The sequence below is a fragment of the Coffea arabica genome, chromosome 7e, assembly GCF_036785885.1.
Source record: "Coffea arabica cultivar ET-39 chromosome 7e, Coffea Arabica ET-39 HiFi, whole genome shotgun sequence".
Classification (NCBI taxonomy): Eukaryota; Viridiplantae; Streptophyta; class Magnoliopsida; order Gentianales; family Rubiaceae; genus Coffea; species Coffea arabica.
This window is the reverse complement of record NC_092323.1, coordinates 14,573,525-14,589,510: the sequence shown is the minus strand read 5'-3', so window position 1 is coordinate 14,589,510 and position 15,986 is coordinate 14,573,525. Positions and strand designations below refer to the sequence as shown.

General features: G+C 35.4%; 2 protein-coding genes across 3 annotated transcripts; both read right to left on the bottom strand.

Annotated features, from left to right (window-relative positions):
- Positions 1 to 4: 4 nt before the first annotated feature.
- Positions 5 to 4,712, bottom strand: LOC140004519 (probable 20S rRNA accumulation protein 4). 2 transcript variants are annotated; one of them, XM_072059373.1, is made up of 8 exons: positions 4,554 to 4,712; positions 3,829 to 3,929; positions 3,658 to 3,741; positions 3,457 to 3,554; positions 3,026 to 3,342; positions 2,149 to 2,383; positions 1,305 to 1,509; positions 5 to 484 (listed from the first exon to the last, which is right to left on the bottom strand). In XM_072059373.1, exons 2-8 carry the CDS (start codon positions 3,919 to 3,921, stop codon positions 398 to 400), a joined length of 1,119 nt encoding a protein of 372 aa, XP_071915474.1. In that variant the 5' UTR covers positions 3,922 to 3,929; positions 4,554 to 4,712; the 3' UTR covers positions 5 to 397. The 2 variants fall into 2 exon arrangements, with proteins under 2 accessions (XP_071915474.1, XP_071915475.1); XM_072059374.1 differs by lacking the exon at positions 3,457 to 3,554 and having other exon boundaries at positions 3,026 to 3,247; positions 3,687 to 3,741.
- Positions 4,713 to 5,654: 942 nt separating this feature from the next.
- Positions 5,655 to 11,532, bottom strand: LOC140011119 (ABC transporter F family member 5-like). The gene is made up of 9 exons (XM_072059372.1): positions 10,437 to 11,532; positions 9,561 to 9,902; positions 8,725 to 8,865; positions 8,367 to 8,546; positions 8,074 to 8,229; positions 6,842 to 6,943; positions 6,615 to 6,743; positions 6,064 to 6,168; positions 5,655 to 5,958 (listed from the first exon to the last, which is right to left on the bottom strand). The coding sequence occupies exons 1-9, from the start codon at positions 11,289 to 11,291 to the stop codon at positions 5,863 to 5,865; spliced, it is 2,106 nt and encodes a 701-aa protein (XP_071915473.1). The 5' UTR covers positions 11,292 to 11,532; the 3' UTR covers positions 5,655 to 5,862.
- Between the last annotated feature and the right edge of the window lie 4,454 nt (positions 11,533 to 15,986).

The following is a 15,986-nucleotide window of genomic DNA, read 5'->3' as shown; positions in this document are numbered from 1 at the left end:
AATCTGCCATGATAATATCAATTTGTATACATCAATCAAATTAAGTAAAGTACCGGAACTTGTTTTAACAGTTCAAAAGCTCGAGCATATGGTACAATCTCCGCATTAAACAGCCCCTGAATTATTTGGGGACTGAAGTGTGGAGGCTCCAATTGCTGACCAAATTCCTTTTGCTGCTATGCTCCTCCGAGCAGCAAAAACTTTGCCTCATTCTTTCCCCCATTCTATAGCTACTTGTAAAAGAAAGAAAGAAAGAAAGAACACGACCAAAAGAAAACTAACGATTCTATGCTCATCATCTAAATGAAAAAAACACAAAATGATGAAGTCAATCGCTCAAAAATGGGGAACTAAAAAACAAAATGCACGCCCATAAGTACAACTTTGAGGTATAATGTTACTCCAACTGTACAACAACAGCTTCCTCTGCTACAACCCAGCCGTGATTGTTGGGCTTATCCAGATGGATAGACTCTGCACAGCTCTAAAAGGAACAAGGATCGTGATATTAGATGAATATGCAGATGAACAAGACAAAGCATACTTGGAACCACATATATACAAATTAGCCCATAGCTGCAAGCCATGAGGAGTACGAACGAAGAGTAATTGGGGATGAGTTGTTGAGGACTATCCTATAAGAAGTGGATGGCTAAGAGCCTACAAATCCTAGGGGAACAGTGACAAGGTTACTGAGGTTAAAGAGGATCATCCAATGAAATGGAGTTAAGAATGACTTCAAACATTTAGCAGCCAGTTTAGGCCACCTTCATAGTTGCTTCGAAACTATATGTGATAATAGTACTAGGTTTGTTTGAATAGTGTATTATTTGAAATATTATTTGGAATAATTACTGTAGCACTTTTTGTGATGTGATGTATGTGAGATAAAAAGGTGGTTGGAAATATAAAAAGGTGGGTTGAAAAATGTGTCTATGATGCAAGCGAAATATTATTTGGGATAATTGGGGTATCCAAACACTTCCAGTGTTATTGAAGATTGACTTACTTTTCATTATTCTCTCCGACAAAACCTTCTGAATAATTTGAGCAGTTTCATAGTAAAAACACAATCATTGGAAAGTCGCATGTCTTTCTTATACATAAACATTTACTCTGGATAATAAAATTATGACGGGCTTTCAAAGAGCCATCAGATTTTCAAGTTGCAATGGTACCCTGTTTCTCTAATTCACAATCAATGTTGTTGGTGGTTCACAGTCATGGTAGATAATTAGCCATATCAATATGAGGAAAATATTTGCATCCAATTTCAGCACAGTATTTTGTACGGTTAGAGTCACCTTAGAACAGGTATAGATGATCAGAGTCATCCAGTTCCAGCTCTCCAAAGAAATGTTGGGTTGTTTACTGGTTGCTTTCTGTAGAAAATATAACAATGGCGGCATCAGCTGCATCTCGTATTGCCTTGACCCACCACAGAGGCAGCATGTGCCAGCACCTTCCTTATCCATAAAGGCCACTAGTGGCCTCCCACCATATGAATATCTGAAAGCATTGACATTGCAGAACTTCAGAATTGGGCAGAGTCCAAAAGTCCTACCAAGTATTCTAGTTGTATCCTAAGAGAAAGGAATGATGAAACTAGCTACTACAAGATACGTGGTTAATCCATATAAAGCACACTTACTATGAGTTGAAGAAGATAATAACAGTTGAAAAATGAAATAAATTAAATGAGAGAATCTCTACACTTTGCTTCTACTTTGCATGAAGAAGTCCAAAAACTTGAGTGTCGATAAGTTTTTGTTGACCTTTATCCGTGACATGATAATAAAGCTCTCAAATCAGAACTTCAACCAAATAATACGGACTTTAACTCATTCCCCTCATGATATATATCTGTAACTCTTACTAGAATATCTCCTCACTTGGTCTCTAAGGATCAAAAAGTTCAGCTACCAGTCAAAACATCTTCTTAATAGCGACAGACCGTACATTGCCCCATAAACCCCCTCCCCCCCCTTTTTTTCCCAAAATAAAAATTGCCTTTCACAGCCAAAACAGGAGCTTCTAAAAGTACTGAAACAATAATCTGGGTTCAGAGCCTGCCAATCAACTATAAGTACACAGGAAGGTGAAAAGCATCACTTCCACTTCTAAGGTCAAGAACCCTGACAACTTCACCTGAAGCATTGCTCTGGATATGCATCAATACGTTTCTTGAACTTGAGGTAAGTCCTATCGGCATTCAAGGCTTTATCATATTCATACTTCTCCTCTTCCCATCTCTCTTCCGGTGTATGATCATCAAGATCACTTTCGTTCCCATTCACAGACAGTGAGCCATATTTTGACCACAAGGAAGTGACCTCCTTTGTAAATTTCTCCTCCTGTGCATATATGTAGAAGCAAGGCAAAACTGCAATAAAAAACATTAAAAAAATTAAAATCTTTCAAAAGACTTTCTAGCAAAACATGGAAAAATATCCTGCAGAGAAACTCACAGCTAGGAATGGATTATGCAGATTGAGACTATCATTTTAGCACAAATCACATTGTTACAAAATAAACAATTCAGCCTTATAGTATTACACTGAAACTGAATTTTGAAATAAACAAATGAGCTAACTAAAAGGCTAATAGTCCAGATGATTGTGAGGTTTACAATTCATAAAAAATGGCCAAGTATTGATTCCTTTTTTTGTGGTAGAAAAGCTTAGAGACGACATGCTTTTAGATTGGATTAGGACTTCGGCAGGATATTACAGCAGGAATCATAACAACTCATGGAAAATGCTATCCTGGCCCAAGAACTCACCACCTCCCCATTCTCTTTCATTCAAGAATAGATACTAACTGAACAGGGGGATTGCTGCTCAGAAGGATCAGATTTGCACTTCAATCTGGTTATCTTGGCACAGGTACCTTTTTTTTGAAATGCAGGAGTTTCAACTTACAGATATGCACACATACACATTCTGAGATAAACTTCAAAACAATAATCTGCATGTTGTAAAAAATGCATTCGAAATATTCTTCCAAACACACCCACAAGCTATACCAGGAAATCGTTTATCATTAGCTTTAGATTTCTCATCTGTAGATGAAGGCTTCAGACTAGCCTCAGGATCACAACTTTGTTTCTTTGAATTGGAAGACAAACTTGCAGCTTCAGAAAATGCCCTACTTAAGTCCTCTAGATCTAAGTCATCACCGTTTCCACCATCATCATCCTCTCTAGACTCGAATGTCCACAAGTCTTGCTGCCAATCATTTTTAACAGCTGAAACAGAAGACGACGGAAAAGGGGCAACATCATTACTGTGTACAAATGGATCTTCACTACTGACTGACTTCTGTACTCGAAGAGCTCTCCAACTACATACAAAAGAACCATAAAAGTAAAAACAAAGAAGACCAAGAACAAGAATAACTCTGGTCAATCCAACTTCGAGATCTTAATAGGAATCTAGTAAGCCAGAACCATTAAACCTTGAAGGATTGCTCCCACATTGCAGCATTACACAACCAAAAATGTAAATAACACGTTCTTCAAGTGTCAAACTCTCGCTCGAAATCGGAGCATAAACCTGAGTAAGATAAGAAACACAAAACCCAGAAAAAAGAAAGCACTTTGACTCAAACTTTGAGCTGATTGTTATCCACCAAAAAAAGGGCAAACTATTCAAAAACCTGTGCAAGAAGACAGAGATTGCTTTTACATGATGGACATATTAGCAGTTCAGGCTTAATACCAATATCAGGAATTGGCCAGTCCTGTTCAGACAAAAAACAATAATAAAAACACAGCAAGAACTTCCTTGAAAATAAGTCTAATTCTCAAAATCAAACAAACTATCTTACAGGAAGTCCTCCAATTTTGGTTGTATAATGGTCAGCCACTTCATAATTATCATCGGCCCAAGGTCCTGGCATTCCCAATATAACTTCTTCCATCGGGTTATCTATAGCCAAATAGAAAACAAAAAACGCTGACATAAGCTGTACACGCTCTAAGACGGAAGCATTTTATCATTCGTTGACTGCTTCATTGCAATAGAGGACAAAGAATAAGCAACTGAAACTCAGCCATTTTTTCACAAAACCTGATTCAGTGATAACCTTTTACCAACAACTCCAGATATCTTTCTTTTTCACTAATTCTTGACAAAATTAAATTTTGTGAAGGCCCTTTATACATAACCAAAACCAACATACTAAAACATCTTTCTTTTTCACTAGTTCCGGACGAAATCTAATTTTGTGATGGCCCTTTAACAGAAAAGTGCCAGCATAATAATCTTAACTACCCAAAAAAATTAAGTTAGAAACCAACTCAGTAAAGATTCTCTTTTTCTTTCTTTTTTTTTATAGTCTTTTATCAATACCAATAAAAAATCTTCTTGCTGTAGAAAATTCACAAAAACAAACACAAAACCAAAATTGAAAAGCTAAAAAAGAAAGAAAAAAAAAGACAGTTTTTCTGGTGAAGATAAAGCTAAAAAGCATAAGCAAAACAATTTCAAGCTCTCATACCTCAAAACATACAAACCAAGATAAAATGAAGATGCAGAGAGAAGAGAAGGGACCTTATTCTCAGCTAAAACGGCGCCGTCGGAGAGAGCTGGCTTTTCACAATTGAGGCGGGGTTTATGCAGAATCGGCGGTTAAAATAGCCCAATAATTTGATTTTCGGAAAATTGTTGGGAAAGGACAAGCTAACTGGGCAAATTAAGAGAGAAGGCAATTTTTGCTTATTTGGCGCTAAGGACATCAATTGTAAGATTGTATTAATTGAGTCCTATACCTTTTCCTTTTCTTACGAAATTAATAGTAAAGAGATGGTTAACGCACCATTTCCAATTATTTTTTTGCCAAGTAATTTCTTTTCATGTAGTAATTCTTTTAAGGACATCAATTTTTTTGGCCGAGTTTATACACTTGTGTCTGTTTTGCTTAATTACTCTAGACTATTATTTTACTATCTATTAATCCAATGATGAATATGTCATTACCCATCTTAATAAGAGCATCTTAAACACCAAATAAAAGTTCAAAATTAATAAGATGTGAGTATTTCCCCTAATTTTTTGCAAACTACAAGCTATCATCCTTTGATGGTTGGACCAATTGAAGGCACGCTGCCTGAATTGTTGTGTGGATGGTGGTTAATTTACGTCTATTCAATCTGTGAAATTCTACATTGCTCATTGTAATTTTTAATTACTTGATTTTTGGAATGATGATGCCCATCTCCCTTTTAATTATTTCAACATCAAAACCCCATATCCATCCTGCGGAGGCTTCTTATGCTAAAAACTGAACCATCACTGGACGAGACAGGTGTGGTAAATCAGACGGGTGCACACCCATCTGAATTTTTTAAACAAGGCCACATTTAATTGTGATAAATTGATGGGAGACAAGGTTTGAACCCTTGCCTCCCACCTCACGAAACCTTAATGCATTGATGGTGACCACCAGCCCAAAGACCGGTGGTTCTTACTTTCCTTTGTTCCATAGATAAGTTGGTAACATCATACACAAATGGCTTTATTTGGAGAGCCTTTAATAGCTATGGCTTGCAGAGAACAAAAATGCTTGCAATACTTTCACTGCCAAAAAAAGGAGGGAGGGAGGGAGTAGGAGCAGGAGGAGGGAGGGGGGTGTTGGATGGAGAACTCTGCAGCTAATAGAATGATAATTTGATCAAAGAACCTTGTATTTTCTTTTCATGGCCTCCTATAAGAAGCTATAGCCTGCCAGATCATAGCAAATCACATGACCTATTTCTATTTAATTTGTATATTCAGATGGACAAGAAGCTATGCATCCTCTACCAGGCTTTGTACAAAGTATAGGTTTTGGATCAGCACTGTGGTAAGTAACTAAAACTATTCAGTTCCATCTTTTAGCATTCTTCAACCCTTTAGACTTTTGTTTAGCAGCTTGAAATGACTGCATTTTCTGCTTCTTCCTAGCTTCCTTTTCTGCCTGTTGGCCACGAATAGAAAGTTTAGTTCTTTCAATGGTGATGAGTCATACAAATGTATAGAGATCGCAATTCTTACACTTGTGACTTACTACACGTGACCTTACCTTTGACATCTTTGATTTGGCCTTTGCCTTTGGGGACTTCTCCTCGAGTTCTGCCTCGCGCTCAAGCTCTCTCTTCCTTGCTTCAAGGTTCTTCTCTAAATAATACTGCAAATGAAGAATGATGTGATTGGTAAATGGTAATGAAAAGAGCCCTTTTTGAATGACATATATCACAAAGGCCTAGACATGAAAAAGTTGCCCAACCTATTTCGACCGAACCTCAAGTTCAGGTCAAACTCAATCCTACTTAAAGCACAGTCAATTAACAGATTAGGAAAAAATCCTTCATGATTGAACCACATCAAGGTTTGAAGTTTTGATTCTAACCGAAAAGCTGCAAGTTCAAACTTGAAGTTCTAAAATTTTGTCTACATGTAAAAATGCAATATAAATCCACACGCAATGTGTTTATATGGTCTGTCAAAGTCAAAGGCTCATAGTATTGTCTGGTTGAAATACAAATGTGATGTAATTGCAGAGGTTAGTGATGCTTAGTTTTCAGTCATATATTCATTTGAACATACTGCTGCTAAAACAGGAATCAAACTTACGTTGTAATCTCCAACATAGTCTTGCACATGACCATCCTTCACTTCCAACACTCTGTTAACAATTTGCTTTATGAAGTACCGATCATGAGATACAGTAATAACAGTTCCCTTGTACTCATTGATGGCCTCCTGATAGAACAAATACAGTTAAATAGTCACGAAGATGAAATACATTTTATGCTATGATGTATACACTCATGCCTGGAAATAAATGAGCCCACACAAACCTCAAGCATCTCTTTTGAAGGTATATCCAAATGATTTGTTGGTTCATCCAGGACAAGCAAGGTTGAAGGTTTCACCATAAACTTGCAAAATGCTAGTCGAGCCTGAAAGAGAAACAGGCCAAATGCTTAAACTGCGTAATATTAACTACTGAACCATAACAAACTGCTTCAGAACAGGCAAATAGAAATGGCTATGATGGGCTTGTAAAGATTTAGAAGTTTCATTCTGAACCTTGAAGTTTAAAAACAGAAATTATCAAATTTTCCACAAATTTAAAGGTCAAATTCAAAGGTAGGACAACTAAGAAAGGATGCAAAGACAAAAATTTTTATAGTTTTCACTTTCTAATATCCTAAAGTCATTATACTTCGGATATCCTAAACACCATCTTTCTGCTCTACTTCTGTTTCTCAAATTTAACTATTTCAAGTCAAATAAACCTCAAGCTGTGCTCTGAGAATTCTTCTCTGGTAGAAGTATCCATATGTGCTTTGTCCCTTTGGTTGTTTCCATATGTGAAAATAACATGCATTTTCATGTGTCTCTTGCTACTCTTCAACATTCACCTATCCTTTAGTTCAAAAGCACAGGAGTAAAAGGTCAAGCTTAAAGAAACAAGTGGGACTGGATTAAAAATGCTAAACAACAGAGGCAGTAACCCCTAATATTAAGAACGTATCCCAAAATCGTGCAATCTGCTTATCATACAACACCTGCAACATATGAAATCTCTTTTAAAGCGCATATTTCAACCTATTTTTCAAGAGAAAAAAGATCAGAAAATAGCGTAAAAACAGAACAGGGAAATGTAAGTCTGGATGGCTCATTGCTCAAAATTTTTAGTGCATTTCAATTATGTGCCAGACCATATGATAGAATAATAAACAAAAGCAGCTCAAACAATGAAGTTTGGCAATAGCTGCATCACTTTATCATCTTTCTTCCCATGTTATATCCAATAGGCCTTCCAATTATGATTTTAACACACCCACAGTTGGATTTTTTATGAAGGCAACTCGACCAGAAGACATAGTCCTAAAGTTCCAAATTACATTAAACTCCTCTCAATTAAAAGAACGAAAGATTTTATTACAAAAATCCACTTCTACTAATTTAATTGAGAAAGGAAAAAGTTGTAGTAAACAGATATAGCCAGTAATTCAGAACGTGAGCGAGCTTTAGCTTAAATCCAAATATGCATGTCATGCACAATAAAATGTGATTGCCTTACCTTCTCACCACCACTCAAGAAGGAAACTTTCCTATCAAGCATATCAGCTTTGAAATTACAACGCCCAAGAAGTCCCTTTATATCATCAAGCCTCCAGTCCTCTGCAACTTCTGCTACTGTTTCAAGCACTGTTTTATCTAAATCAAGAGCCTCAGCCTAAAAAATGAACAAAATTCATCCATATAAAAAAATAGTAATAAGCAAGCATTCTGAATATTCCGGTCATCACTAGACCAGGACTACTGTTTAATAAACAAAATATTCTCAAGGGCAACAATAACAAGGGTGTCAACCTGATTCTGCTCAAAGTAGTTTGGCAATACATTGTGCTCCCCAAGCAACACTTCACCTCTATCTGGCTTCTGTAGGCCCATAATTAATTTGAGCAAAGTACTTTTACCACATCCATTTGGGCCAATGATGGCAATTTTCTCTCCCCTTTCGATTGTTAAATTGGCATTCTTAAATAGTGTCTGGCAAATAATTAAAGCAAATTATGTTAAGATACTTTTAAGGTATAAATAGGGAACTGAATTGTTTGGTGCCCCATGAAAATTCATTTAACTGTCAGAAATGAAATCTCATGACACTGTCTCAGCCTATATGAACAAACACTGAAAGAAATAAACCTTGGTGGTGTTCATCAAGTACCTTATCTCCATATGCAAACTCCAGATTCTTTATCGTCACTACAGAGCGCCCACTTCTCCCACGCTCAGGGAACCTGATCTTCATTTGCTTCCGAATAAAAGGTTTGTCAACTTGTTCCTCATCCTGAAGTTTCTCCAGCTTCTGTTATTCCAAAATCCCACCCAGGGACAGGAAGTACCAAATTTTTTTTTTTTAAAAAAAAAAAGGTGAGGAAAGAGAAATAAGGAATTCATTCTAAAGCCATTCCTTAAAAGGAATTTACTAGATTATTTCTTGCCAAAACAATGGCACAATCAATGAGCTAATGAAAGATATAGAATATAAGGGATTACATGAATGAAGTTTGAATTATTAAACCTAAAAGCCTTGTCATCAAGAATATACTAAAAAATAATTATAATAAGAAAGACATTTACTTCATTTTAAGAAAAGATATAAAATGTTACAATAACATGATAGCGAAGCAAATTATACCAGTAGCAGAACTGCCACATGGACCACTAATTGTTTTCTACTTCTCATTTCTTTCTTCAGATTCCTTTCTTCTGTGGTTTTGGGGATGTTTTCCGGAAAATCATATGTACGTCCTATCAAATGCAACAGGAATCTGATCTTAGTCATACAACTGTAAGAGGAATCAAGATTTGGGGAAACTTCAGACTTTTGGTGTCCAAATTGGTTACCAGGCAGGACTCTCAAGTTATAGTTGTAAAGTAATGAAGCTGTAAAAAGGAATTGACCATCACTTAAGAAGATTTAACTAGTGTTTTCATATTATGGGTCTACAGGAATATAGGTCCTTTATATAGATTAAGATTCTCAATCAAACGTCATACCTTTTCAGCAGTAGATGCACGGCCTGCATTTGCTCCTGCACTCAGCCTGTTCATTAGCTCTTTTGTCTGCTGAATTTCCTTCTGTTGCTTCTCCCATGCTGCAAACTGAGCTTCAATCCAAACTGCCCTTGCAATAGTATAATCAGAGTAATTCCCATCATACGTCCTTGATACACCTATATCTGTTTCCACAATTTTGGTACACAGCTGGTCTAGGAAAGCCCTATCATGAGATATGATGACCATTGGCACATCTTGCTTCTGGAGATAACCTTCAAGCCACTCAATTGTATCAAGATCAAGGTGATTTGTAGGTTCATCCAAAAGTAGCAAATCTGGGTCCTGCAAGTGTTTGCAATAAGCTCAGTATAAGTGCCACAACGTACAACACATAACTAAACCTATCAAAACTGGATTTAGATTAGGTAGGAGTAACACATCTCCAACGAAAAAGCATCCTACCTGCAATTGAGCATCTATTTAGTGATCATAAGCACTTCTTTAGTACAAAATCAAATACAATGCAGTTTCAATATCATTCAGATGACATTTAGTTTCAAATTTAGTTACATTCATCAAAATTGTAATTATTGTAGCCACCTTGAATTAAAAATATATTTAAGTTGAACTAGTCTACTAAATTCTATCCTCAAAATAATTCTTCAATTACTAAACAGACAAAATACAAAATAAACTAGCACAGATCAAACTAAGCCAGACCATCATCCTGAGACCAATGCATCAGTCAGCTAATTAGTATAAGTTCCAAAGTTAGCGCATTTTGTAGAAAAGAGTAATATTCAGTCCTAACTGCCACTTAACGTATTCTCAAAATCAACATTTCTCAAGAAACATACACCACAGATTGGTGTCTACCTGCAAAAGAATCTTCCCAAGGGACATCCTCATCTGCCAGCCACTACTAAATGAAGCCACGAGCCTATCAGAATCCTCAGGAACAAATCCAAGTTCAGGAATCAACTTATTAATCTTTACCTCAACCACATCCAAGTCTACAGCCTGAGCTCTTCTCTGCAACAAGTCAAACTCATCCAACAGCCTTCCCATCAACTCCAAATCATCCACACTCTTCTCTATAGCCTTCTGAACCTTCTCCAACCTCTCAGCAACCTGCATTTCCTCCTTGAATGCGCTCATAAACTCTTCCTTCACTGTTCGCGTCCCCAATACCTCAAATTCTTGACTCAAAAACGAAATTCTCATATTAGCCTTGGCCTTAATCACATTCCCTGAGTCAGGCTCCTCTAAACCAGATATAATCCTCAATTGGGTCGTTTTCCCTGCTCCATTTACGCCTACCAATCCGACCTTTTCGCCTTTTTTCACCGCCCAATTCACATCTTTCAACACAGTCACACCCTTATAACTCTTACTAACATTTTCCAGCCTAATCCCAGATGAAACACTAGACGCCCCACTACTTGACTGCTTATTTACACGCTTAGAATCCAATTGGGTGTCCGAATCCTCCGTAAAAAGCGACTCTATTTCATCTTTCACCTCAGTTTCAGCAGTTTCCACCGCCACAGCCTGTAATTTGGCTGAAATTTTAGGCTGCTTTTTAGGAAATGTTGTGGTTTTGAGGGTCGTGGCAGTTGTTGTAGGGAGCATAGGGAGGTGGGGAGGGCGGAGAGCGAAGCCTCTCCGGGAGGTTCCGCTGAGGAAAGTGGACCTTAGGTCGATAAGTTGGAGTTTTGAAGCTAAATCCATGATTCTTGAATAGAAGGAAAACGTAAAGGGGTCTCGAAGTATAATTAGTGTGTGTAGTGTGTGTAATTTTCTTGTTTGGGTTTCTCTCTGTTAGGAACTCTCAGAAATTCAGAGTTCGGAAGAGAGAAACTCTTCTTCTCCTGCTTCTTCTTCTTCTTCTCAGAAATTTTTGTGGGAGTGTTGAGGGTAAAAATGGAAGCAGAAGCAAAAGCAAAGTGAAGTGATGAGGAGAGACACTAGCAATCTTTGTCTCTGGCTGAAAGAAATGGGGATTTTTCCATTTTCCAAATTTTTTTGTTTTTTTCCCCTTTTTTTTTTAAGTTTCCTAAACAAGTGGTAGAAAATAGAATGGAAGAATTACTAGCAATGAGAGTTTTTTCTTGTCCACAATTGTGAAATTTGAAATGGATGAATAGTCAACATTTTGCTAATAAAAATTGCTACACTCTACTTTTCCATGTAAAATTAGGAAAAAATGAAAGAATTATATATATATATATATATATATATATATATATATATATATATATATAGAGAGAGAGAGAGAGAGAGACTTTTTTTTAAGAAAAGATAAATGGGATTAAAGAAGCCACAAGGGAAGAAGGGGCAGGAATATATTTTGATTTTGCTTATAATGCATGATATTTTTTTAAAGTATGCATTAACTTAGGAAGCCTTTTTGTTATGTTTATTAGTAATATGAGTTAATTCAAACCTAGAGTAGTTAATTTGTTATCAATGAATATTTGATAAATACTTTTAAGCAAAGTTTCATGAATGGAGAGTATCAATAATACTAGTAAATTACTATTACAAACTTAAATTTTCTCCAAGATTCTTATTGAATCTGAGTTTAAAAGTTCAAGAAGTGTATTTTGTTTCCTTAAAAAGTAATCTTAGATTGTTGGAGTAAGAATTGACCACTTTTTCTTATAAGCCAAAAGACACCAATGTAGTTACAAGTGCCAAGAAAATTGAGATAAAAGCAAATAATCTTTACCCAAAATCAATATAATATTGTTAAGTAATTGAACTATTTTGCACTTGTTGGATGCAACTAAATATGCAATCACTTGCAAGATAAATGATCAAACCTAGTGCCACCATGCTTTATTGCATAAAATTCATTTAAATATGCTATTCCCATAATAACATAAAAAAAAGGAAATAATAAAAAAAGAACATTGTTCCTTAAATCCACTGGACATGTGATTATTTAGGGAAAAAAAATGTATTGTTCTTTAAACCTTTTTTTTTAATCACAAATTTATATTTTCATCTACATTTTTGTTTCACATACCTCACACCATGATACTACTATTATGCCAATAATACCAAAAAACAAGAAAAGAGATATTTTTATGATTTTGCATTTGTCCCTTGTTACTTTTTTCTGTGGCTGAAGGAAGTAGATGCTGAGGTTAGAAGGCCCCAACAGATAGATAATGCCACCCATTGGCAAATCACTCTTCTCAGAATTTGTGGTGCACAATCCCCTTCCAAGCCTTCAACACCCCCAAGCAAATGATTCCATCCTGTCATTTTTGTGACCTTGCCAACTCTAGTTATCAGTGGACTTTTTCAGCAGGGAGAGTTGTGCCTCCAAGAGTATATTGTATGTGTGGTAATAAATGGGTCATAGGAATGTGACCCCCCCCCCCCCCCCCAAAAAAAAGGAAGAAAGAAATAATATTACAATATTTTTTTTTTTGAGGGAAGAGTATTACAATATTACTAAGACATTTGTGAATGAAATTGCTAGGTTTCTCTACAAGAAATTAGGGGGTTTGTGATTTATGTAAGGCGTGTAGGAAAAAAAATAGATAATAAAATGTATGATTACTTACTTTGTCATATTTACATACAAGTTGCATAGTAACTACAACGTTGTTAATCATTTTTCAAGGGAAAAAAAAAAAGAAAAGAGTGAAAAAGTAAATCAGCTATGGGAAAAAATGTAATATCAGAAAGTTGAAGCCTCGAAAATTGTAGTTTCTTGTTCAATTTCTCGCTTCTTAAATTCTACTCTTCTCCTCGTTAAAAAAATGTATAAGAAATACTTACTTAGCTTGGGAGATGGTGGACATATGGATGCGGGTTTTTCTTTGGTGGAATTTGGGAGAAAGAGATGATGGTGGCAGTGGGTGGTGTTGTGTGTTGGGTGGTGCTATTGGGTGAAAAAAAGAAAAATGGGATACTATTTGATAATTTTTTACATATTTTTCTATTTTTGTAAGTTGTATTTAAAATTATGTGTGTTTTTTGAGTTGTTTTTCGGAATGTTACTGCAAACTCCAAAAACAAAAACAGTTTTCAAGAAAAAAGTACTAATCCAAGCAGAGCCTACTACATTCTCGATCATCTGGGCTTAAAGATTCATTATGGACCAGAAACTCATGAAAAAGAATTGGCCCAGCACAAGCATTGTTTGCCCCAACATAGATGATAAAGATTTGGCACTTCCTGAATTGTTGTTGCATTATATTGGCTACTATTGTGAGACTCATAGACGCCCATATGAACACTATTTTTGTACCTTCAAGAGGAGAAAATTTTTTCTTAAAAAAAAAGTAAGATAAAGTAAGAAATTGTTGTTTCCAGAGAAAAATTACACCCAAGAAACGAAAACCCAATATGAAATTACACTGGATTGGGCTCCACTGGAGCGGTCATGGATTGAGCTAGGTGTCCAATCTGTAGCTCCCATATGAAAACCCACATTGAAGATGAAATTCTGTCAAAACATGATGGCTGTCACAACCTTTTTTTTTTTTTTTTTTTGGGTTAAAGCATTAGCCTTCTCAAGTCGAATTTGGGGCAAGTGCAACCTGCTAATGGTCCAAGTCCTTTTGAACAAAATGTAATTGAGTATAAACAACTCTACGATTTGTTGTGCCGGTTCGGTCCTAAGGACTCGGGTTGGGACATGTTCCGGGTTACAAAAAATAAAAAAAACTCTACGATCAATATTGAAACAAAGATGTGATATTTGAACATTTGAGCATAGTGGTCGTATATGTTAGTAATGTTAGAATTATATGCCGTTATAAGACAGAAATTTATCATCAAAAAATTTATAAGTTGGCTACTAATCTATAAACGATTGTTTGTCTGTCTGTCTGACAATTGTTCATGCCCTTACTCCTCTCAAATCGAGTCGAATACTATCACAGATAGATTTGATGGGAGTGGTCTTGTCATGTTTACTATAACATTAAAATTCGGACTCTGGAAAAATTCATTTTCCAACTGTCATGGATCAATTTATTTATACTGAACAAGATACTTGTTAAGCTCAATTAACAAATACATGGGGAAGATAATTATTTTCTTCAATGAATACGAATTTAATAGTTGTCCCTTAAATATCCATCTATGTAATATATAATGTTTTGAGAATCACTATGTAGTGCAAACATATTATATCATTTTTTGTAATTTCTAATCTACCCTTAATGACAAGGGTAGGTTTGTTCCAATTTATTAAAAATAACTTTTCCCCCAATTAGGAGATAGCTATTTGTATTAGTTATTTGTTGAGGTTATCAACTTTTTCACACTAACTGCCAACTCCCACGTAATCTGCCCAACTTCCATCATCTCTCTGTATAATTATCTGCATTATAAAAGATTCAACCAATAAAAAAATATCATAAGAAGATAATTTTGATAAATATGTTTTTTATTAACTGCACACAAGTGAGGGCACTGGCGGATTTAAGGTGGGGGCACTAGCCCTCACTGCTCCCTCTTAAATTCCTATAATATGTATAAAATTTTGATATTATCTCAAGTGTGCTCCCAAAATTTTTTTATGAAATAAGTGAAAAAATTACGTGATATTTTAAATTGGTTCATGACCTAATATTCTAAAAGGATATGTGGGTCACAAAATTCCATTTGAAATAAGTTCAAAATTTTTTTTTCATTTTAACTTATTGGTGAATATTTTTTACTTAAAAAACTAACAAAAGAGTAGGAAAAAAATTTTAGTGTTGTTTTTGCCCCCGCTGAAAATTTTTTCTGGCTCCGCCACTGAGTGAGGGTGTGCCTCAAGCACTAGTTGATATAAAACTTGACAACTACTCCAATTTTATTTGTTGGTATTATGGAGTCTCTAAATAGTAGTAGCAGTTTCTTTGAAGAGGGGGCATATAATTTCTTTTCTTCTCTTCTTTTTGATTTATCATAATTTCTTTTTGGTTAAACTAATTACAGAAAATGCAATAAAAACAATGAACAAAACATTCAAGCCCAAGTACGAGGGTATATTCACGTAGGTTCTACCAAAGATTTGTCTTTATCTTTCTCCAATATGATAATTCACATAAAATAGAAAACTGCAACGTTTCTAACTTCTTCAACTCAGGATTACCTAAAATATTCTTTGGAGTCATCCAGAAATGAGTAGAGGACTTTCTAGAGAGAAATTTAATTGAGATTAAAAAAAAAATTAGATTTAAAGGTTTTAGCAATTTGTCATTTCCGGATTATAAAAGTATTTAGATGAAAACTACCGATTCTGTAGAAGAAGACACGAAGTAATTGACAATCTCTTCATAGTAAATTAGTAATTAATACATTGATGTGGGTGCCCAAATTATCTTTAATCTTTTGGTTTAAGGCTTTATTTAATAACCTAATCAACACTTATATTTAATGGGTTCATATCTTAACGTGTTCAGACGCGTTTGA